Raw genomic sequence first — 26,152 nt, forward strand, 5'->3', positions numbered from 1 at the left:
TCTCAGAATCAACGTCAGGGTTAATGAGGAACCTGGACGAAGGTCCCAATTCTAAGGGGAAGAGAGCTGATCCCTCTAGCCACATGGGGTGCCATTACTATTAATAAACAATAATGATAAGGTGTATGTCTACCTCTCACTGGGCAATGGAGAGGCATTTTTTTTCCACAGATTATCTTGAAGTATAATTATCCCTGTGTTATAAATGGTGAAACCAAAACACAGGGAAGTTAATTAAAGAACTTGCCCAGGGTTACAATCATCCAAATGCAAAAGAGAGCTAAGGCATATACTTTGGAACTCAGAAGAGAGGCTGTTGGTAGAACTACGATGGAGGCAGGATAAGAACAGGCATTCTAACTTTTCTCAGGCTTTTTTTGTTAGCCTTGACCTCTGAAACTTAATAGGTTTTGCAAATATAAACACACAGATCCCTGAGAAGCTGCACATAGAATCTGAATGGTTTCTAGCTGAATGGTTTCATAACTTCTGGCCATGACCTCTGCTTTGGTGTTGCATTCAAACAAGGAGTGCTACCGTCTTGGTTCTTCATCCCAGAAAGTAAAACTCTATGTGGAGGCTCCCTCAGTGTTTGATCACAAGCTCTCATCTTTGAAGATCAACTTAATCTGATCCAGATTGTTCAAAATTCCCAACTCCATGCACGAAGAAGAGCAGGTCATATTTATCTTACATATATGCATGAAGAAGTGCATTTTGCTTAGGAGGACTTAGGTGTGAAATGCTTTTTCATGTCCAAGTTTGCTAAATTTAGGAGCCTTATGAATAGCATATACCTTTAATGTAGCATTTCTTTTATTCCTTCTGGGAAATGTTAGAATTAAATCCATCAACTTCAACTTCTTTCATAGTCCTTGGCACAAAAGAACTGCAGCCTCTCACAACAAAATACAAGGAAATATAAATAGAATTTGCTCAGAAGACAAAATTTCACTGTGTAAAAGTCAGAATCTATTCCAAAACAGACCCATCAACCCGTACAAGTCTCTGAGTTATTTTGGAAAAAGGAATCTTGTGCTGCTGTGAGGACACAGGCAAGTTAGGGCTAGTAGAGTCTGAAAGTTGCAGAATGTTGTCAGTATAAGAAGAAACGCCAGAAGGAAGTCAGGGGTGATGACGTGTTCCAAGCCAGGCCACTGCCAGCAGTTTCTCAGTATAGCTCTAGGATCAGAAATGAGGCAATCTTCTCCTTTAAGTACCCTGGGTATTCAAAGTAATAACTAACAAAAATGTGAGCTAAATTCTACCGCTGTCTTACACTGATATTTGCAGATCAGCATGAGCTTAGCTATGTCATAGAAATAACATGTCTAGGCTCCCCAAAATTCATGCAACCTTTCCATGACCTGCTTAATTTTTCTTCCTCCTCCTAACTGCAGGTCAGAATGTTCAATGTCAACAAGCCCAGTGAGGAAAGCATAGACATCAAGAACAATGATTCCTACAAACCAAATAATTTGTCCATGAGCAGTTACTATCTCTCTTAGCAAATAAATTAAACTTGCCACAGACATGAGAGGATAGGTATGAACTGAAGTATAGTTGAAAAACTTACTGGTAGCTAAGGAAAACCAAACAAAATAAATTAGATAGGTGAATGTTTATTTTAGGGTTAGTATCCAAGGTGCAAGAACACTACTGATTCAATATTTTGTGTTAGAGCAAATCAGCAGTTTGAAACATATTTATACATGTTTTCCTGTAGCACAAAAGCAGTGAGTATATCATATCAGTGGATGTTAACAGAGAGACAAAGTCCTGTAAAATCTGGTGAACAGTAACCAAAGGGGACCTTGGTGATGGAAAGTTGGAGATCATTAGAATAAATATGGCTCATGGTCACCTGAGTTTTCAGACCATGAAAAATGGGGGTAAAAATATCCTTCATGTCCTCCTTACCACACAGAAGTCATCCAAATCAAGGGATTTAAATAATGCACACAGTAGCCCTTTCTAAAGTTGAAAATGATATAGTCACTGAGTTATGATTAATAATAGGGGTAGCATCATTGTAATCATCATCAACGCTGACAAGCTAGATAACAGAGATTACAAGGTCAAATGCCATGCGGATCGGGTCAATCACATACATGAGTCAATAGAAAACTCATGCCCTATCTGCAAGGGTCCTTATCAACTTGACTGCAGTTATTTGTGGCCATGATAAAATGTAGGTGAGCACTGATAAGTATATTGTTATTTCAAGACAGAGTGAGTAAATGTTTATACTTCAACAGTGTGACCTAACGGAAAACATTCAAAAACAAGGACAAGCAACCATGTATGCTCATTTACCCAAGGACCAAATATGTGCAACGTGGTATAAAGCGCATGATCTTGCTTCTTAAAACAGAAATGTAATACATGCAAAAGCAATGATTACTAATTGATATTAGTCTCCCATCACCAACACCACCAATCAGCAATCCAGAAAGCACCAGCAGGTTTCGTTCACCATCTTTTAAAAAATACATGTGTTTATCCAGGTTTTATGTTTGTTTGTTTGTTTTTGAGAAGCAGAGAAAGATAGCAAAGAAAGAGTGATGTACGCCAACCACAGTTGGCTCCGCAGATTCCTCTATCATCCTGGGCTGGACCAGGCTAAATCTGAAGCTGGGAACTCAATTCGCAATTCTCACATGGGTGGCAATGACCCGATTATATGACCTGCACCTGTTACATCCCAGATGGACTTTAGCAGGGAGTTGGGATCATGAGCCCAAACTGGAAATTTAATCCAGGTATCCTGGGATGCAGATGTCTTCACCTGCAGGCCAACCTTATCCCGAGTTTTCTACCTTTGGGAAAGGTAAATTCTATCTCTGTTTTTAGAGAAGTGACAGATTCAAGTCAACACATGATTGGAAGTAATGTGAATACCTTGTTCTCTATTCCTAAAATCATAACAAGTTGGAAGACACCTTTCTAAACACCTCTCATACTCCCCCAAAGATGAAAATCCAGGATCCAAGAAGAGAAGGGAGTGCCCCAGGTGACAGTGAGTTCTGGGAAGAATGAGGACTCAGTCTCTAACTTCCATCATCTTCAGAGTTCTTGCTTTATTCACCTCGATTTTCTTTCTTTGTTTCACAGATTCTTTTTATCTTCTGAAGCTTTTCAGCAATTTGAGATCAATAAAGAGAGGCAGAAAAGGCCATGTCTGCTCAGTGTAATATGACTTTTTCCTTCTCTGTGAATTATTTTCACATTGGATCTTGTCTCCTATATTCTAACCAGTTTTCAGTCTTCATGAGAAGGCACACAGGTTAAGAAAAGAAACCATCAAATCACAATCCCAATACCATAAGTAGATGGTGTCCCATCCTCTCTCTTTCCATTGTTGAAAGAAACCGTTTGACCCGAGCAGGAAGATCCTGAGAAAGACATACAGAAAAATAAGCTGGAGTCATAAACTGGTGAAGATTGTTGCACTAGCATGGCAACAAAAATTCCTGACTGAAATTCATGAAGACCACAGTTATACAAAAAGAGGAGCATGTAAAGTGATCCTAAGTGGGCAAGGAATATGGGAATGGGTAATGATGAGCCACCCCAAGGTGATAGAAAAGGTTATTGAGATGAAAGTAACCTTGGGAACTGGGAATGAGTGCTCCATTGCCACAGGTGGAAGAAAGCACAATGTGCAATCAGATGGAACAGACTGAAAGGTGACGCCGTTCAAGTGTGAATGTCACCAAATGCATTGTGCAACTATAAGGAAAAGGAGCCCTCTCTCCCATTCCTTAGTCCATGACTGAACACCAACAGAATTCAAGAGCAAAGGTTTGTAAGGCTGTAACTTACATGCGTACACACACACACACACACACACACACACCCCTACCTTAAACTGTCAGCAAAGGGGAGGGATGGAAAATGTGATAAATTAGGGGTCATTCTCTATAGGGGAAACTGACTATTCTGTTGAAGCACTAACAAGATGCTATATCATCAGTTTCTATTTTAAAGTGATGAAGGGAGGCAAAGCCTGCCTTTGGAGTAAAGAGAGGGGGGAACAATTGATCACTGCTTTTTATTGTTAGCTTCCCATGGTTGAGCCGTTCACTGATAGAATTGGTTCCACTCCAAGATGCTGTCTTAAAAACAATTACTGTTTTCCACTAAAACACAACTCCAGCAGAAAACATTAATTTAATTGATAACTGCCTAAGTGCTTCGGGATCAAGAATGTATTTTCCCCTCATCTTTGGCTTTATAAAACAGCAGAAAGGAACAAGGATAATAAGCAGCAGAAATCATAAAACAAAAAATTTGAGGGAAAATTGGCAAAGATAAGGCTAGCATTGGCTAGGATTGGGAATCAAAGGAAAGGCTGGTGGTAGACTTTTAAAGCACATTATGAAACAGTTTTTCCCACACTTGACTAATTTATTTAGATTCTAGACTTGAAATAGTAACCCTGTTGGTTTCCATGGCTTGTTTCTGGCTTCTTTTGCCATTTATGCCACACCATCCATCATCCACTAATGCCTTCTTCATTCTTTCTCTCTCTTATTACTGAATGAAGGAGTGAGCCTCTGAGCCAGGGTCTACCCCTATTATCTTCCTGATCCATTCTTTGCAGACAAAACCATCTGGATATCTTCCCACCATCCTTTAACTTCATGTGCACTCTGTTTGTTCATTGACCTCATGTTTATTGAGTGTCTGTTATGTGCCAGACTCCTTGCCAGCTAAATGCAAAGAATAAAATGGGACACAAGGGAAATGAAGTTCTTGTCTTCAAAGAGCCTAAACTTAATGATGAAAACAGTCAAAGTGCAATAAGGGGAGAGACACGGGGAGCTATATCTAGTAGCTTTATCCTGCTGAGCATTCAATTGGATACTGTAGGTTGACTCTGCAAAAGAGATGCTGAAGTAGTAATGCCTGGCATCTGTGATCTTGCTTGTTTTTTTTTTTGTAACCACATTTGCAGATATAATTCAAAATAGCTTAGAGGAAAGTAGTGTTCCAAACTCAGTGACTAGTATGGTCCACAGACAAACACTGAGAGAAGATGTCTCTGTCAAGATGGAAGCTGGAACTGGAGTTACGCCTTTATAAGCAAGGAATACCAAGGGTTACCAGAAACCTCTGGAAGCTAGGAGAAGCAGATTCTTCCCTAAGACGTTTGCAGGGATCATAGCCTAGTTAAGACTGTTTAAAACTAACAGACTCTAAAAATGCGAGAACAAATAAGAGAACAAATAACTCTCTGTTGTTTTAAGCCATCAACTTTGTGGTTGTTAGGGTTAGTCTAGAAATTTAAAACTAAGATGCTAAGCCCTTGCATTCCCTCCAGTAATTCCCTAACTTACAGATGCACTGTTCAAAAGATACCCACAGAGTCAATCATGCCAGAGGCATCATCAACTCCAGAAAGCAACTCTTCTAAGACAATGAAAACAGATTTTTGAGATTCACCTCTTTTCTCTACCTTCAAAGGAAGACAGCAATTTATTCAGACACCCCCTTTCTCATCACACCATATGGTAGCTTCTCTTCTTTCTAGAGGTGGTCAAGCTCACACCCACAAATGAAACTGATCTCAGATCTAGAAACATTATGATAATCTATTGTCAACAAGTTCAAGTCATAAAGCCTCAGTGGAAGCACTGTTTTTTTTTTATTTTTATTTTTTTATTGGTCCAAACTGCCACTGTTCCATTACCATGAAATCAAGAAGGATGTCTTGACCTTATCTAAACATGCACCATACTCTAAGTGATATGGGAAAAAACCAAAGAAATGACCCTTATCTTAAAATGGTGACAACTTAATGTTGACACAGGTGATTTATATGCATGAAAACCAAGAGAATAGTACAAATCAGAATGTAATGAGATGTTAAATCACACAAGGCAGACTGCAAGAGTGTGCTGCGTTTCTGTAAAAGAAAAGTTTAGGTGGGCTAATTTGGTTGAGAATTCTTTTGGTGAAAATAATTGGGCTGGGTTGGGATACGAAGCTAAAGTTCCCCAAACCCCTCAAGGTCCCCCACTCAATAGAGGCACACAGACCCATTAACAGCTATGCCTGCCTACTTCAGTGCATGCCAACAGATGTCATTTCAAATGCATAATTCTTAATACACAGTTACTGGATGAAAATATATCTGCAAATAGTTAACAGCTGACATTAGGAGGCTCTAACATTGACATTGTGCTAAGTGTTTGCTGTGTGCTGTGCCCAATCTCTTGTGCTCACTTCTTTTTTTTTTTTTTTGAAGATCTAATTTTATTTGAGAAGTAGTAAGACAGAAAGCTAGATGGAGGGACAGAGAGAAGGGGGGGAGGAAGAAGAAAGGGAATGGGGGAAGAGAGACAGCAAGAAAGAGCATGTGTGTCTATATCTACATGTGTATTGGAATAACTTTGCCATTTGCTGCTTCCCTGCACCTCCCTTCCCCCCACCCCAAAGCTAGCAATAGGGTTGGAGCAGGAGTTCAGAACTCAATTAGGGCCTTCTATATATTGGCAAGGATCCAGAAACAAAATATACCAGTGTTGCCTCATGCAGTGCACATCAGCACACAATCGAACTGAAAAATCAGGAGGAGCAGTCAGGACTGGGACCAGGCACAATAAAATGGAATGCATGGGTTCCTCCAAGTGGCCAATTCACTGCTCCAACAAATCTCCACACCTTTTACTTACGTTTTAAAAATGTTTTCCATTTATCAAAAGGAAAAAACCCAGCACATCGTTTGAAGAATCCAGTACTACTACAATGCTTGTTTCAAAAATAGCAATCTTTTTTCGTTACCGTCAATTTCTTCCTTCCCAGCAAGCAATCACATTTACCTTTTTTAGTTGATTATTTTGGTATTTATTTCCAGTTCTATAAATAATGCACAAGTGCTGCTATTTCTTTCAATTTCAGGCATTATCTAGTAACTTCTTCCTACACAAGATGCAGACTGACACTTTCTCCTCCTCCTGCCCAGGATACATACATACACTTTGTGCACCCCTTCCACTTGACAGAATGCTTGGATAGTTATTCCACATTTATACGATGATGGCCATTTGAGTGCTGCTCAGGGCTGAGGACAAGGTAAATGGTGACTACTTTTCATTTCTTTTATTTTTGGAAGTTGTCTTTTCAGGATTTATTCAAGTTTTTGTTTTCTTATCCCTCTCTGCAGAGACTGACTGGTTTGTGCCAGGTTCATTTTGTGGTACTTACTAAGCAGGCATCTTCTGGCAAGTTATTTAACCTGTCTGTGTCAGTGTCTTCATCCATTCAACAGCAACCAATGCTAATGATATGAACTCACAGCAGAAGGTTGACAATGTCCTCCAGTCACAGAAACACCAGGAAAGAGCACACAGCAGCCATATGAGGTTGACTCAATCACTATGGTGGACAATGGGGTTCCTGGGGTGCTTGAGGGCAAGAGAGTTAGGAAGGGCTTGGTGTTCTTGGAGAATGGGGTGGGGGTGATGCTAGGATTTGGTTTCTCAGTATGTTGTTTTTTTTTTTTTTCTGTAGAGAAATCTGATTAGAAGGGATTAAATCAGTAATTAGTAAATACACAACCAACACTTGTTTCCATTGGGGCAGGATGACACATTGCATTTTTGTGTTTTGGACAGTGTGGTGATTTGAGTATATTCCCCAAGGGATCATGCAATGGGAGTTTGGCCTCCCAGGTGGTGGTACTGAGACCCAGAGGGGACATTTAAGAAGTTTACTCTGGTGCCCCTTGCAGCATCCCACATTGAGTGCTGGCTCCAGTCCTGGCTTTTCCCCTTCTCTGATCCTGTGCCCTGTTGATGCATCTAGGAAACAGACAAGATAGCCACTTGTGTGGCAGGTCTGAATGGATTTCTAGGTTCCTGGCTTTGATGTAGCTCATGCCCGGCCATTGTAGTCAACCAGAATATGGGAGATTCTCTTTCTCATTGTAATTCTGCCTTTTAAATATGTTAATAAATAGATATTAAGCGAAAGAGGTGAGCTCAAATAGAGATTAAAAGATTGGCCCCTCTGCCTTCCTCTGGCCATGTGATCTCCCTTCTGCTTTCTCTCTTGCCATTGCCTGTGCCAGCTGCCAAGAAGCGATGAAGCCAACCACATCCTCACAAGAGCCAGTGGTGTGAAGTCTGGAATTTTAGCCTCTAAAACTGTGAACCCACTAAACCTCTCACCTTTTTGTTACCCAGTCTTAGGTATTTCATAAGGATGAATAATGGATAAACAAGAGACAATGACCTTGCTTGTATTTATGTTTAGGCAACACACAAATTGGACTAGTTTTTGTTTGCTCTTATATTTTCACGCTCATGGATGTCCTTGCTGAGCGACCATGTTCTGGGAGAATGCTGGGAGTGGCAGTCCAGCTCCTAGCCATGCCTAAACCTCCCTAATAATCCCCAGGGTCAACAGTTGTCTCTTGGTGTGTTTCTTGGTACTGAGGATTAAAAGAGTGAAGAGCCACAAAAATTATGGCAACAGTTGTCATAGAACCTTCTAAACGTTCATGTTATATGACCCCAAAAGCAGAGGCAAAGAGAAGCCAAAATCTGCATTTGATCTTAACCAAAAGGCCGAGAAGTGATAGAGAAGCCAAAATCTGAAAACATCTATACACCAAAGGGCATCATGCATAGCCTAAAAAGGCAGCCCAAGGAAGTACAGAAATATTAGCTAATATCTACTTGTTAGATGGATGCTATCCAGAATTGGAAGGACTCCTTCTTCTCGGCAACAATAAGACAACAACTGAAAATTTCATGAAAAACCTAAATGAGCATAGCATTACAGAAGACGTATAAGCAGTCAATACAAGCATGTGGATTCTCAGTGTTACCAACCATCACAGACAGGCAAACCAAATGTACAATGAGATACCACTTCATATTGATAGGACAGGGTGTTAAAAACAAAACCAAACAAAAACAGAAAATAGCAAGTGTTAGTGAAGAAGGGGGAATGAAACCTCTGCGTACTGCTGGTGGGGGTGTAAAATGGTAGAACTGCTGTGGAAAATAACTGGGCAGTTTCTCAAAAGATTAAACTTAGAATGGAACAAATTTGGGTCTGGTGTTGTGGGTACCACCTTTGACACTGGCATTCCATATAGGAGCCAGTTTGAATTCAGCCTGTTCCACTTCCGAATCATCTCCCCGATAATGCGCCTGGGAGACAGCACAAGATGACTCAAAGGGTCGGGCTGATGCACCCATGTGGGAGACTCAGACAAAACCTGGCAGAGGCCCCAAGCTTCCAGCTTAAGCCTGACTCAGCTGTGGCCATTGTGGCTGTTGGGAGAATAAAGCACCAGATGGAAGATTTCTGTCTGTCTTTCTCCCATCCCCACTCTGTCTCTCTCCCTCTCTCTTTCCTTCTCTCCCTCTCTCCCTTCCCTTCTCACTTCCTCTCTCTCTCTCTCATCAAATGTGCATTTCAAATAAATAAAATAGATCTTCTGAAAAACCCCCAAAATCAAGTTTAATCTTTGTATACATGCATACAAGTCAAGTCAAAGAGCAGAACAGGTATTGATACACAGATGTTCACAGCAGTATTATTTACAACACTTAAAGCATGAAAACAACACACATGTGCAGTGATAGCTGAGTGAGAAAACAACATATGAAAGACACATAAAGTGGGATTTATAACTTGGGATCAAAATGGAAGAGATTCTGAGCCATGTTACCAGATGAACTAATCAGGAGGAAGTTATGTAAAGTGAAAGAAGCTGGTCTCAAATGTATGGCTCCATAATTCTGCTTATAAAAGAATAATCAAATTCATGGAATTAAGAATAAAAATGATGGTTTCTAGGAGGTTAGTAGAAGGGACTTAACATTGAATGGGCACAGAGTTTCTGTTTGGTTTGGGGAGGATGGAAATGTTCAAACAGATGCTCATGACAGTTTCATAGCAACATGACTATAGTCAACACTGTATGACTGAATACTTAACAAGGGTAAATTTCCTGTTGAAGAAACATTTACCAAATTAAAAGATAAATAATACACAACCAAATCTCTGCTCCAATTGTCTAAACTTCTTTTCAAATACATAGCTGAATCAGAATTCTTTGGGAGTTACAGATGTTTATTAATGTTTTGTACATAAAATACTGATTGAGAGATTTGGTTCCACAAGCCACAGCACAATAGTCAAACCACTATTTGAGACTAAACTGTATGGACATGAGAGTCTACACTCTTTAAGAATAGTTATTCTGGGGCCAGTGCTGTGGTGTGGTGGGTAAAGCCACACATAACATCAGCTTTCTAAATAGGTGCTGGTTTGAGTTCTGGATGCCCCACTTCCAATCTAGCTCTTCGCTACTGTGTCTGGAAAGGCAGCAGAGTATGGTCCAAGTGCTTAGACTCCTGTCACCAATGTATGAGACCTGGAGGAAGCTCTTGGTCTCTGATGTGCCCAGTTCTGGCTGCTGTGGCCTTTTGGAAAGTGAATCAGCTGTGGAAGATTTCCCCACCCTTTCCATCTCCCCCCACTAGCTCTCTATAACTCTGGCTTTCATAGAAATAGATATATTTTTAAAAAGAGTGCAATCATTTTTTCATTGTTTGGGGGGAATTGGTCCAAGAGATACATCTGGGACTGTAGCTATAATTTCTGTTGAAATGGTTTTGATAAAATAAATAGAGCTTTTGATCCAACAGAGAATTGACACATCTCTAAGAAGGGACTAGAGCTACTTTTTAAAATGAGTACTGAATATAATGCAGGAAGCTAGCCAGAATTAATGTGTAATTTTTAAGGGAATTTGGATTATGCTGAAGATCTGAATAATAGCTGTTAGGGCAGGAAATTGTTAAGTGACACTGTGTGATTACCAATGTCTGTGCTTGCCTAGGACATCCTTTTGTTTGTACCAGGAAGCCAGTGACAGAGCTGGAGAGGTGGAATGTACACAATGACTATCGACCCTGGGATTCTTGTCAATAGCAGGATTATTTGCTGAAGAGGGGCAGTTCTCTGTTGCCTGTCATTTACATGCTGCACATCTCCAAAGGAATTGCCTATCTCTCTCTACTATGTGCTCATCTGTACTGTGGTACAGAAGGTGGTCCCAATCCTACTTGGCTAGAAATTGCTGGGCTTACAAATCATCAGCAGTATTATTTACAATACTTAAAGCATGAAAACAACACACATGTACAGTCATAGTTGAGTAAACAACATGTGAAAGACACATAAAGTGGGGATGTGGGTGCACTCCGTGTGAAGGTACCAAGGAAATGATGGCACATTCTGACCTCTGTTGCCATGTTGCCAGGCAAGTCAGAAGGGCCATAGGAATCCTGAGGGTGCCATCTGTTCCCAGTTCTCAGAATGAGAGATGACTTTGTTGGAAAGGCCAAGGTGAGGTGTGACCGGGAGCCTTTAGTCCTTGTACTGGAGCATTGCTTTCTCCTGTAGATGGGATCACCTTCAGTATTTTCAACCAGAGCACAGAATCATCTGGAGGTAGTAATACAGCCAGTGCATTTCCAAATCAAGATCCCCAGGTCAGTTTTCAAAATGTCAACCCACGTTTAATGTAACCTTTCACTCTTCATCATATATATCAATGAGCTGTACAAATGAGGGAGGGAGAGAGAAAGGAAGATCAAAGAGAGGAAGAGAATTATTAGCCAAATAGATCAACAATGTACAGGACGATTTCGCACATCGGGCATCGTTTGCTTTAGAAGGTAAGAACATTCACAGCATATATGAGAGAAATTTCTGTACAAAAACTAAACCACATAAGGGGAAGCAGTTTTACTACTTAAAAAAAAATCTATTTTTATGGGCTGCCTTCTTTCTCCTCCCCAATGCAGACACATGGATGGTGGGAGGGGCCAGGTGGAAGAGGCTGACCTTAGAGGTGCTTTTGTTTCGTAAGGGGACACCAGCTCTCACCTCCATGTGACTGTCAAGACAAATTTGTCACGTGGACCATTTGCAATTCAGGTTTTAGGTTTGTGACTATACAGTCTCAGAGTTGGCTGGTGCCCGTAAGTTTGAGTTACAAGCAATGGTATTTTGAAGTCTATTTTCCACAGGACACACACTTTATAAGGCCCATTAGTGGATCTGAGGATTGCCTGTTGTTCAAGTTTCATCACTGGCTGCTAATTTGTGGCATTTCACAGAACCTCAAAAATTTTAATTCATCTGGGACCAGCATGATGACTCAATTGTCTAATCCTCTGCCTGTAAGAGCTGGCATACCATATGGGCATTAGTTCGTATCCTTGTTGCACCAGTTCCCATCTAGCTCCCCTCTCCCCCTCCTTATGGCCTGGGAAAGCAACAGAGGACAGCATAAAACCTTGGGACTATGTCACAAGTGAAAGATCTGGAAGAAGCTCCTGGCTTTGGATTGGTTCAATTCCAGCCATTGCAGGCATTTGTGGTGTGAACCAACGAATGGAAGATCCTTTTATTTCTCCTTCCCTCTGTAATTCTGCCTTTCAATACAAATGCATAAACACTTTAAAATTCTATTCATTTGATAAATTTCTTTGGAAGACAGAGAGAGGAAGGAAAGGAGGGAAAGGGGAAGAGAGAAAGGCAGAAAGCATAGAGTGGGAAGTAGAGAGAGAAAGCGGGTTGGGAGAGGAGAGGAGAGGAGAGGAGAGGAGAGGAGAGGAGAGGAGAGGAGAGGAGAGGAGAGGAGAGGAGAGGAGAGAAGAAAAGAGGAGAGAAGAAAAGAGGAGAGAAGAGAAGAAAAAACAATGGATATGGAAAGATTATACTTCTATTCACTGGTTCACTCTGAATCCATGACTCTGATCTGGGATATCGGTGTTCCAAGTGGTGCCTTAGTTGTGCCAAATGCCTCCTCATGTAGGAATCATTTTAAGGTAAAATGACTCTCTGTAGCTTATTTGGAGAATTGCTATAAGAAATGTGATTAGGAAATTAGCATATACATTATAGGATGCTACTGAAAACTCAGTTATCTAGAATGCACACTTGACCTTTATGTGCAATTTCTTTCTGGCTTCACTTTTAGAACTCAAATAAATTTCCTGAAGCAAATGATTTAGTTTTGACTCATAATTATGCTGCCTATTTCTTCTACCATTTCCCTTTTTTGCTTTTGTTTCCAGGAAGCCAGAATCACACTTTATGTCTGCTTTAAAAAATATGAGCTTTATAGCTATGGGCATGTATACATCACACACATACGTGTATACTTGTGCATACATATATTCACACACAAGTATACACATATGTATTTTTCACTCCTCAGATCTTTCCTTAACTCTTACTGTTTTATTTAATTATAATTTGGAGGGTTTGGGGATTGGCTGTAAAGCAAAATGCTGCTTAATTTTTGCTCAAAGTTCTGGTCCAAGATCAGAGCCCATTTCTAGTGATGGTCTTGCTGGATCACCACATGGCAAGAGACAAGGAAAGTGTGTGGGTGTATGTGTGTCTGTTTATGGTTTCAAAAGCTATTATTGGATAGCTAGTTAGAGCTGATCTGAGTCTATCACAGCCAGAAAAAATTGGGGATCAACAATGAAAGAACCACATTTGCAGAATATGTTCTGAGAATGAGCTCCAATAAAAAGAGATTACAAATAACACAGACAAACCAAAAACTAGCTGTGATGGGGACAGAAGGAAGGAAGCATGCTGCTACTGTTGTTACTGTGTGCAGCTATCCCCTACCATTCCTATCCCACTCCGCAGTTGAGGAAGCCAACCTGCTATAGAAAATGCTAGAAACTTAAAATATCTGGCCTGAGGAGAATGCCTGAAGGAAGAACTTCAGCAAGGAGATGAAGAGATGTGCAAAGAGCAGAGAGACTTTGAAGATCACTGGAACCAGAGAGAGAGGAGCAAAGTACATAGCCCCTGACTGGTTCTGCTCACCACTCCTTCCCTAGCTCGTAGCTGATAGAAGCCATCATGCCAGGAAGTGGTAAGCAGAACACATCACAACCCTACTACCACAGCAGATGAGTAGCCCTAACTACGGCAGAATCATGCAGCCCTAATTTCAAATCTACTTTAGAATGCCAGCTGGAGTCCAAGCAGTCACTACTTTAAAGAAGGAATTTGCATTGTTTCACTCTGAATGCAAAGTGTCAGCTGATATATTCCACCTGCCACAGGGGAAAGCAAGCAGCCTTCTGCTTTCAGCTGCCACCAGAGACAGCCAGGATGCCTTCTGGGACAGTAAGTAGGCCCCTGTGATTCCTGCAATTAGAAGCCTTTTGGATTCATGCTCTGAATCTTCACTTCCTTGCTCTTTGCTATCCAGTGAAGTTCCCCATTTACTTCTTGGGGATGGTCACCAGCAGCTGCCCAAGCCCAGTGGAAGAGGCCCATGCTCAGGAGAGTCCTTCCTGGAACTCTACCCACTGGGTTCTGGGAGCCAGTGCACAGCCCCTGGCATCACTGTTGCATGCCATGTGGGCAGTGGGACAGTCCCTTCTGTGCTGTTTGACTCCGGGAATGTCACTGCTGGTGCTATAAGCCAGTACAGCTGATACTTGCTCTATGAGACCTGTGTATGGACTCCATTGTTTTTCACAATTCCTGCCCCATGACTACTAGTATTATATTCCTCAGAGTTATCAGAATGTACCCTATGGGACACAGAGAAGGATCCACAAACATTCCAGTTTTCTAGACCTATACCAGTGTATACTCCTCAGCATAAACTGTATTCACTCTGTGTGTCTGAGACAAGGTCCCCTTCACATTTCTCAGAGCTGAGACATGGTATCCTTGTGATTCAAGCATGACTGTCAGTTACACCCACACAGCAGACACTGCAGAAGGCCATACCCACATTCCATAATTGGAGGACCAAGAGAATCAGTGCCACAGCTCCAGCATCAATCAGGGTTGTCGGGTAGACAAGGGGAACAGCCCCTGCTGCATCCCAGAAAAGTAGTTATAGCCATGAAAATACTCATGCAATTCTCTGGGGATTAGAGACATGCATCTTTGGAAGCTCATGTCTACTTTAAAAGTAACATTATTACTTTCACAAATTACTGCAGATGAGATGCCGGTGGCACTTGTATATTCTGCTGACAGCATTGAAATCAACATTAAGAGGTTACATTTCTGGGTTCATCCACAATCAATGCCAAATCAACAATTGAAGTGATACTCCCAATTCTATCTAAGTAAAAGTCTTTTCTAGTGAAATCTTTCCTTTAAAATTAAGATTACTATGAAGAGGCACAGATGTCAACACGGGCATATTGGAACATGAAGAAGCAAGGAAGCATGGGATCTCCACAAGAACTAAACATTGCTTAAGAAGCAGACCCTGGTCTGAAGGACATCTGTGAAAACACCTAGAAAAGAATTCAAAATAATAAAACCAAAAGGCCACGATGAAATGTAAGAAAACACAGCTTAAAAATGAGGAGAATAATAGATGGCAGGAATGACAAATTCAATGAAGGGATAAAATCACTAAAAAGAACTCAACAGACATTCTGGAGGTGAAAACTTCACACAGTAAAGCACAAAATACAACAGAGAACTTCAATAGCAGAAGAGAATTATCAGAAGAAAGAATTTTTGATTTGGAGGACAAACCTTTGAAATAGCCCATGCAGATAAAAATAATTTGAAAAAAATGATGAAAGCCTAGTTGATATACGTAATACCATGAATTGAACAAATATTAGTATGGCAGGGATACTTGAAGAAGAGGAAGATAAATTATTGAGAACCAACTGAATGAAATAACAGGTAAAAGCTCCCCAAATCTCAAGACAGACATGGATATCTAAGCACAGGAAGCTCAAAGGCCTCTAAGCAGCCTAAATCCACAAAAGACATGCTGTTGTAAGCCAGGCTGATGATATCCAAAGATAAGGAGACAATCCAAGATAGAGCAACAGAAACATGAAAAGTTACATATGAAGGACAACCAGTTATACTAACAGCAGTTTCCTCGGGAGAAAACCAATAGGCCTATAGAGTGGGCTCATATATTTAATGTGTTGGGAAACAAACAAACAACTTCCAACCAATACTCTTATATTAAAATTTGTCCTTTTTTAGGCATTAAGGAGAAACAGAGCATTTGTTTTAGACCAGAGAAGCAGAGAATTCATCAGGACAGACATACTTATAAGAAATATTGCAATCCGACATTGTGTTTTAGTGGGTAATACCATCGCCTCCTATGATGACATCCCATATGGGCACTAGTTTATGTCCTGGCTGCTTCAGTGTCTATGACCTTTGAAAAGCAGCAGCAGGTGGTTCAAGCATTTGGGTCTCGGCTATCCACCTGGGAGATTTGGATGAAACTCTTGGTTCCAGGTTTGGCCTGGTCTAGTCTTGGCCATTGTGGCACATCTGGGAAGTGAATCAGTAGATGAAAAATCTCTCTTTCTCTCTCTGTTTCTCTCTCCCTCTCTCTAATTATGACTTTTAAATAAATAGAAACAAATAAATCTGGAAGAGACACCTACACGAGCAGTACAAATATCATGGAAGCACATGAAAATAACAAATTTATGTGCATAATCAGTAAACAGTCAACAAAATGAAAGGAATTATTTATTTTCTATCAATATTATCTTCAAACATAAATGGATTAAATCTCTCGGCCCAAAGATATAGATTGGCTGAATAGAGAAACAAACAAAAAAAATCCAAATCCAATCTATATTCTGCCTATGGCAAACTAACTTCACAGGTAAAGGTACACACAGAATCAAAGTGAAGGGCTGGAAAAATATATCACACGTACAGTACATGTAAAGCAAAACAAGTGGAAGTAGAAGTATTATTATCAACCAAAATAAATTTTAAAACTGTAAATAGAGACAGAGGAGGAGATCATATATTGATAAAAGGTCAATCTATAAGATTTTATCATCATCAGTATATATGTATGCAACACAAGACCTCTTGGATATATAAAGTTAATATTATTAGATCTAAAGGGAAAGACACACTGCAGTACAATACAATAGCAGTTCAGACTTCAACACCTGATTGTTACCAGTGTACAGATCAACCAGACAGAAAATCGACAAGGATACATCAGAGTTGAACTGTGCCATTAAGCAAATGGACCTAACAGGCATTTACAGAAGATTTCACCCAATCACTTTGGAATACACTTGATTTTCACTAACACATGAAACATTTTCTGGGATAGAACATACGTGAGGCGACAAATCAAGTTTCAGTTTATTTATAAAGATTGAAATTATGCCATTATCTTCTCTGGCTACAAAAGGAAAAAAAAAAACTGTAGGTCAACAAGAATAACAAAAAATTTGCAAATGTATGGAAACTTAACAAGATGCAATTGACCAGCCAATGGATAGCTGAGCAAATGAGAAAATATAAAAACAAGGTCTTGAAACAAATTAAAATGAAAACAAAGCACATAAAAACCTGTGGGATAACATAAAAGTAGTATTAAAAATAAGTTTATATCAGTATATTTTCATTTAAAAGGAAAAGATCTTAAATGAACAATCCAAATACACATGATAAGGATTTAGAAATACAAGAATTAACCAAGAGAAAAGTTATCAAGAGAGGCAAATAATAAGAATCAGAGAGAAAATAAGTAGAATTGAAATTGAATTAATTTTTTGAATTAATTTTTACAATTCATTCAATTTCAATTTTATAAAACAAAGCTGGTCTTTGAGAAAAACTTTTAGGCAGAATGACAGGAAAAAAAAAGGAAAATTACAAATCAATAAGATCAGAAATGAAAAAGTTGTTAAAATGGAATATCATAGGAATAAAGAGGTTCAAAAGAAACTACTACAAACAAGTTACACGCACAAATCAGAAAACGTTGACGGAACAGATGAATTCCTGGGTAGAGAAACCTACAGACACTAAATTAAGAAGATAAAATTGACACAGATCTAGAACAATCACATTGAATCTGTAACTAACATTTACTTATAAAAGAAGAGTTAAGGACCTGATAGCCTTATTGCCCCAACATCTGAAGAAGAACTGACTCCAATGCTTCTCAAACTGCTCCAAAACACTAACTGGATAGAAGTATGCCAAATAGCTTTTATGAAGCCATAGCATTCAATGATCAAAACCAACAAAGATACAACATAAAAAGATAACAGTAGACGAATACCCTTGATGAAAATGTTCTCAACTAAGTATTAGCTAACATCAAGAATGTAATAAATCATGATCACATATTTATCTTAAAGATGCAGATGATTCATTTCAAGATGAATAGATAGTATAGATCACATCAACAGAATGAAGAACAAAAACTATATGACCATTTCAATAGATGCAGGAAAACATTTGGTAAGAAGCATTCATCATTTCTTCATGATAAAAGTCTTCAACAAATCCGACATGGAAGGAATTTCTTAGTTATCTTCCATGTATGGTATCTCTGAACTTCACGAAATGTGTTGTTTCAATATTAATAAAAAATAAAACAAAGCAAAACAAAAACCAAAAACCATAAAAACCAAACAAAACTCAAAGGGTCACAAGGGAATGCTTAAAGGCGTTGCATATGTCTATTTCCTTAACTGTGGCAGTGCTGTTACAAGTGTTTGTCCAAACTAATCAAATTGTATAAAACTGAACCTTTCATAAAGGGCAAGGTAAGCCAATTCCTTGGAGTATAATGTGGCTGCCTGCCTATTTTCTGCCTCATATGCAGATGGCAAAGTGCTAACCCTCCTTGAAAGGCATTCTCATGCTTCCATCTGCAAGAGCTTCCATTATTCTGCTGTTGGGATCCAGATTCTTTTTCCAGATGAGTGATTTCATAGGATTTGAAATAATGCTGCAGTGTACAGGAAACATCTTGGCAGCTAATGTGCTCTGGTAGAAGGTCAGAACCCAGGATGCGCTCAGCTTGCTAGCAGAAAGCAGTCGAGGGCAAGGAGCATACCTCTCGTAAGCGTCTCGCTGGCTGTACCTGGGCATCCACTTGATTGGCGCAGACTTAGGGTTAGAGTAATCTGGCTCCAGAGGTGGCAAGGTTTTAGCACCATCCACTGAAGAATGAGCTACAGCCATAGAAAATAATGGCAGTAAAGCCACAGAGGTGATGTTTTGCTGTTTCTTTGAGAAAGTTTTCATGTTGGACAAAAACATTTTCATGCCTGAAGTTTATACCTGATTTGTCTATTTACAACAAGGGCTCTCTGGGCAGAAGCTGTGTTCTCTGACTCTCCTAATGAAGGATTTCACATCAACAGCAACTGTAATCGCTGCACAGGAAATGATTTTTGTTTTTAAACTGTGGCTTATGGGATGAATGTGTCAGAGGATGCTTTATTTCACCAAAGTAGGAGACAAAGACCAAACTGGGATGTAGTCTTCAAGACACAAAGTCATTGCCAAGACCAACTTTAAAAAAATCGGCAATTAACCAGCTAAACAGTACACCACCAAGCTCATGGGTGCTTTGCGCTTTGACATCTGAAAAAAATTCAGCTCCTTTCATCAAACTCAATTCAGAACACTCAGGCACAGCTCTGCACTTAGTATCTTCTGTGTCAAACTCTATTTTCAATCCTTTATGTCAAATTTAAACTCATGCCAACTGCATTCAGATCTCAATAGAATCCCCAATTTGCCCTGGACCCCAAATCCATTCCACAACAAACGCACAGACATGAGAAAATGCATAGTCGAACCTGATTTGTTCTCACTTAAGCTAAGCTACAGTCAAGAATTTTTCAATGTCTGACTGTTGACCAGAGCTTTAACACATTCTCAGATAAACATCCACTGAAAACAAGGGTATTGCATAATTGGGTCTTCAACCTTCAATTGAACAAATTGTATCGGCGCAGCTCTTATTTGGGATGAAAATAGACCCTCAGATTTCTGTCATCTCTCTTGTGTTACTGAAGCTTAAATCATTATCAGTCTTAAGTGAGCTGAACAAATTGGTGAGTGATGAAAGATGGACAAATTCGACTCTGAATACAAAGATCTGTTGTTTCCACCAAAATGAGGTCTTGATTAGTCATAAAACCAACAATAATACCATATCAACAACTGAACAATCTGATATAATATCCAAATGAAATGAAATCACTCACCATGCTATCACTAAGAAAACATTCTAGAAGATCCCTGATGGAAGAACTGACCCCATTCACGAAAGTCATCTTTGCTTGGGTATCCATATAAGCATAGAAGGATGTAGTATTTAAAAGCTCATTTTCCCTTAATAATTGTCTATGTTTTAAAAAAAAGCTATCAGCAGGTGCACCTCATTTCAAAAGGCTCTTGTCCTTCATAATACAATATTCATCACAATTACATAGTATAAAATAAAATGCAGCAAAAACATAAGCAAGTATGGTTCAATTAAAAAGCAACATAATCTGTGCAGCAAAAAAAAAAAAAAGTATGGCTCTGAAGCTAAAATAAGGTTCCAATGAGAGAAAAAAGGGAATGTATTTCTACATATTTTTAATTATATAGAATTTCCTCAAACATGATTTTTCATAATATATTCCATTAAGTTAACATCATATTTGAAGAAAGAGCATTTTCCGATTTCATTTTAAGCCTGATTTTGAGCAATTACAGTGTCATTGTTCCGCGGTAGAAAGGTTGAATTCATTTACTGTGTGGTTATGCTAGTTATGATTGATGTCTCTTCTCCAAATGATAAACCAATCACCCCAATGATGTAATGTCATTTTAAGAGTGCCATAATCACATTTCTCTCAAACTAGGAGCTCTGATGAGTTCTAATAAAGATTTATGGTAGATTAAAGGCCTTCATAATATCAACAATGGATTGCTCATTTGATGAGAGATTTGATTAGGTAATTTTTTTTGAAAAAGAATATGAGTTTACTAAATATATCAGGCCTGGCTTTGAAGAAGGGCATGGGCCATTGTAAGTAGCAGTCCATCATTCCATCCCCAGAATGAATCATCTTAACTGTATTTGGGAGGTCCCCTTTGATTGTAAAGGTTGAGGCCAGTGGAGGCATACATTCATGGATGGAGCTGAAACACAGCCTCATGAAGGGGCACTCTTGGCATGGGAAGCCCTGAATTGCTTTTGACAGAATTTGTTAATGAACATCGTGAAAGGCCAATTTAGAAGATAACTCCTAAGCCTTTGGGTCAGGAGCAATTAATTTCTGCCAACATGGATATTTAAACTCAAGATATTATCCACTCCTATGTCCCTATGTCCACATGAATGCACTGTCCACAGGATAAACCAAAACAAGGCATGATTATTGCTGAACACAGGTAATTCCTCTTAACATTTAAAGAACAGCAGTTGAAACAGTAACTACAAAATCTTCAAATGTGGGGCAGAATTTTACGTCTAATGCCTGTGTTCTTTGGGTGTGAAAACCAAAATCAAGACGATGGGTTTAGTGTCACATGGTCAACTTGTGAAACAAGTGAAGTGGCTCGCAGAGAGGAAAGAGGTCACCTTCAGAACATTGAGTTGTGGCAAGACATTCCGCATTCATGTCAAGGGAACACATTCTAATCACAAAATCATCTAAAACAAGCAAGGGAGGAGAAGTCAGAAACCAACTAACAAAAAACCGAGAGATCAGAGATGCACATAATTTGGGAATTTGAGGGCATCCGGGGTTACTTGGCTATGACCAGAAGAGCAGTAACAGGGAATTCAGTATTCCAGGGTCTCATTGCACTTCACCTCGGAGACCAGTATGGTCCCACTTGTAGCAGCAGCCAAAAACACCTTCTGCTGAAGCTCTGTTAAGATGAGCAAAACCTCTCCAGTCACTGTGACCTTCAACAGATGTATTTGGGAAATGCCATGTTACAAAGTGACAAATGCATTTCACCTGATGCCTCCCCACAACACCTTTGCTCCAGATCTCATTTAAACATTGTCATTTTTTTTGCTGGAGAATCAAGAGTGTCACACACAAAACACCACATATTCAGACACCACAGAGTTTCCTTACCACTGCTGGAGGCTTGCTGGGGCCCTGAGCATGCTCTGAGCAGGTATGAATTGGGGGAGAATTCCTCATCAGGGTTGGTATCCATGATTTGATGGGAGGTATTGCTGTCTAGCAATGGCATCTGGCAGCTAACTGGTGGAGGATTATGGGAGCTAGGCAGCTGAGCAGATGGGAGGAGGCTAGACGAGGATGTAGGTGGAATGGGACGACCTGGGAAAGAGGACAGAGGGGTCAAAGGTCAGCAATGAGTGTCATGAGAGCATCCCAAGAACGTTACATTGAAACCACCTCACAATACAGATAGTTCACAAAATGAAATGCTCCAGGTGCATTTTATAGAGTGGTTTGATGTTTTTCCAATAATAAAGTTTATATTATTGGTAGTTGCACATTTTTGGAAGAGGGCATGAACCAACATTCATTTTCACACTCAAAGTGGAAGCAGTCAGGAAAGCAGGAAAGCTTCCATTTCTTTTTGCCTCCTCTAAGTCATCATCTCTCATCCTGCTGGTCTTTCTACTTCTACACTGGCCATACGATCTGAGTCTTTCCACCTTTATTCTTTCTCCATAGCAACAAGAAGCATATTTTCAAAAGAGAAATTAGGTCACATCACTCACCTGCTTTATCTCTTCCAATGGCTTCCCATTGCATAGAAAAGAAAATTGAAGCTCATTCTCATGGCCTACAAGTCTTGCCTACCTAGGCTCCTAGCTGCCTCTCCAGCTTCACTATTCACCAGGACCCTTAGAATTCTCCACTTGGTCCATTTCTTCTACAGCCAACCTTGCTGCTTTTATTTCTATAGCTTGACCATGCCAAGTGATCACATCTTGAGGGGTTTTGTATCTCCCAACCTTTTGGTGTGATATTTCCCATTACCCCACAAATGCAAATATTCACAAGCCTGCTTCTCTTCAACCAGGCTTCCCAGCTTTAACTTGTTGAAAGCTGCCCATTTCATACCTGTTCTAACCCATATTGATTAAATTTCTTCATAGCCATTATCACAGTGTGAAGGCAAGTACCTTGTCTATTTTATCCAATGTAATTCTAAAGATTCAGTGAATGAATGAACATGTCATATAGATTACAATCAAATTCATTAGTTTGGGGTAGAGGTTTAGAAAAGGAGAAAAGAGTAACATTTATATCCCCAGTAAGTGGGCCAACGCTCCCACTCTCTTCATAGATACATTATTCCTGTCCTCAGTTTAATGGGGAGGCAGCGAGACAAACAAATTGTTTCAGGAATATGTAATAAGAAGTAAGATGCCTGCAGTTCATGGCATGATCCTGTGGGGATTGAGTAAAAGGTGGGGGTGGGGACAGAAAGCCAAAAGTGTATTCCTAGGGAAGGGAGAAGAGGAGTTCAAAAACCTTCAAAAAAGAGAAGAAAGAGACTTCCAGCCTAATAATGGGAGTCAGAAAATGACAAGGGAGCTAAGATAACTTTAAAGCTTAAATCTATGGACTCTTGCTTAGTATATCTTGAAATGGAGATGAATCATCCCTGAAATATTTCAGTGGATAAATAGATTTGATTTGAAAAATTCCTTTCATGCATAGCTGTCTGGGAGCCACATAAGGCATGTCATTCTTGCCATTAGCTCTGGCAAGAGTGCTTAGGACATTTCTGAATGCCATCACAACCAACTCTAATGTTTAAACAATTCCAATTCCAGTAAGTCTCCTTCTAGAAATACTGCTGTTAATAGTTACTACTGTTAATAATTACATGGCATGGTAATCCACCACCATTTATAGTGCTAGTGCTCTGTGAGATGGGGAATCTTGTTTCTGTCAAAGGTCATTTTGACATCCATCACATTATTTTCAGGCCATATACAGTCATCACTCGAAAAGACCAGACTGTTACAGATTTATTGAATTTATTAAACTTCAAGTTCTGCCTGCAGTTGTTGTGGCAGGGCCAGATCAGATGATTTTTGTCAGCCTTATATAGCCTATGGGTCTCCATCCCTCCTCCTGGACCATCTTCTTTAATCCCAAGAACAACAGCATCCTATAGAGTCCCATAAAATGACACAGTAACATATTCCCACTTCAGAGATGAAAAAGCTGAAGCACAGAGATGCTTGTTTGCATTGTTAGCTAAGTGATCGGGGCCCGAAGTCTAACTTGGGTTTGCTTATTCCAAAATCCATCCTCTAACCACTCTACATGGGGCTTGCCCAAACAGAACAGGAACAGAAAAGGATGAAAGTGACATCAAAGGATCTGGGACATTTATGGGGGATCATGCTTCTAGGCTCCCATCTCCCAATCCCAAGGCACTCTCCAGATTTCAAATAAGAAATATGTCCTTGAATAACCATTTATAGCAGCTGTCCTTTGACAGAGTTCAAAGTTTTCTTGTAATTTTGTTATGAAGTTCAAAGCGACTGTTTCATAGCAGTGTCACCCTGTGTCTTTTATATGGCTCCCGAACGTGGGGGGAGGGGTTCTGCCCAGGCACTGTGAAGTCTGTGTTGATGTCTACTTAGCAGCAAGGCTCTGGGAAGAACAGGTTTTAACTCATAATCAATAGGCTTTAAAGTTTGTGTTCTTGAAGCCTATCTGAGACTGCACGTGGAAGAACAAGGATGGCTGGAAGCCAATTTTTAAATTCTTTTGAGTGACTGAGGTGGAACTGAAGTTCAAGTGCAATTTTCCAGGAGCCTGATATGATAGTTGCTGTGAAATCGTTCTTTACATGAACTTTTTGAAATTTCGTTCAGCATGAATTCATTTCATATAGTGCAGACAGAAACTGCTTTTTAATTTATACAAATACAGACAATGGAAAAGCAGTCATAACACAATGAAAGCACTGGGGTTACTTCAGAGTATTGAGAACACACATCACACAGCTGTCTGATTCCTGTTAGTCCCCTGCCCCCTTCTTGCCAGGGTTTGGTAGCTCCTCCTGTGCTGCTTGCTGCTACCCGTCATTGCTTGGGCAATTTCTCAGTCCTTAGATCTGCTCTTCATCACATGGAATGCTGCTCTCTATTTGCTGTATCAGTTACTAATTTTTTTTTCATTTATGCTGAATTTTCTCTGATGACTCCAATGGACAGAAATCATCAATATAGAGCCAGAGGGGTACCAGAGTATGAGGAAGAAAGCTGAAATTTATAGGCCCAGTGCGGTAGCCCAGTGGCTAGAGTCTTCGCCTTGCATGTGCCAGGATCTCATATGGGGGTCAGTTCTAATCCCTGCAGCTCCGCTTCCCATCCACCTCCCTGCTTGTGGCCTGGGAAAGTAGAAGAGGATAACGCAAGGACGTGGGACCCTGCGTCGGAGATTCAGAAGTTCCTGGCTTTGGGTTGGTGCAACTCAAGCCATTGTGACCACATGGAGAGTGAATCAGCAGATGGATGATTTTCCTCTCTGTATGTCTTACTTTCCAATAAACATAAAATAAAAAAAATTTTTTTAAAAGAAACTTACACTGAATCACATTACAGTCCATGATTTCCTACAGAAATACTTAGAGTGAGGTGGATATGCCACCAGACATTATACACTTATGTGGCTTCCATTTTACCCACTCCAGGAGCCCCCCAACCATTATACTGTCCTGGAACGTCTATTCTTGAATTGCTATAGATTTCCCCTGCAACTATGCACACAACTAGGTTTTAGTGACCTTTAGATAAAGCAACAAACAAAAAAAAACACATAAAGACAGCAATGTCACTCATTAAAATAATCAATTCTTTCAGATATGTGGATGTATATATTATATATGTATGTCTGATGTGTGTGCATAAATGTGCATGTGTGTGTGTACATATCTGTGCACTAATGAGTATATGTGTGTACACGTGTGAGTAGGTGTGTGCAGTTTTGTATGTGACTGTGCCTGCAAGCCTTCATGTGTGTATATGTGTGAATGTGTACTGGGTCTGTGTATATTGTATGTATTTGTTATTTACATGTGTGTATGTATTTGTGTGGGATTGTAGGCACATGTGTGTATACACAGTGATTATATATGCGTATCTGCATGGTAGTGTATTTATGTATGTGTTTTTTAAGATCCTCATGAATGAAGAAATTTCCCACCTCCCTAACATGGGAATTAATTCAGGCTTTGTCATTTACCTTCTCACATGTGCACAGAACTTTGTGGTAGTTCCAACTCATGAATATTATCTGACTGAAGGATGGCCTGAAAACGTATCCTGACTCTGAAACATGGACAG

General features: G+C 39.8%; 1 protein-coding gene across 5 annotated transcripts in view; it reads right to left on the reverse strand.

Annotated features, from left to right (window-relative positions):
• TENM2 (teneurin transmembrane protein 2) overlaps positions 1-26,152 on the reverse strand; it is an 884,000-nt gene that overhangs the window by 319,813 nt on the left and 538,035 nt on the right. For all 5 annotated transcript variants that reach the window (XM_040984305.1, XM_040984174.1, XM_040984151.1 and 2 more), the window contains one exon: positions 21,939-22,148. In XM_040984305.1, coding sequence (XP_040840239.1) covers positions 21,939-22,148 — 210 coding nt within the window. The remainder of the gene's footprint in view (positions 1-21,938; positions 22,149-26,152) is intronic.

This window comes from Ochotona curzoniae, unplaced genomic scaffold (genome assembly GCF_017591425.1).
Source record: "Ochotona curzoniae isolate NIBS_2020 unplaced genomic scaffold, NIBS_Ocur_1.0 contig_1, whole genome shotgun sequence".
NCBI lineage: Eukaryota > Metazoa > Chordata > Mammalia > Lagomorpha > Ochotonidae > Ochotona > Ochotona curzoniae.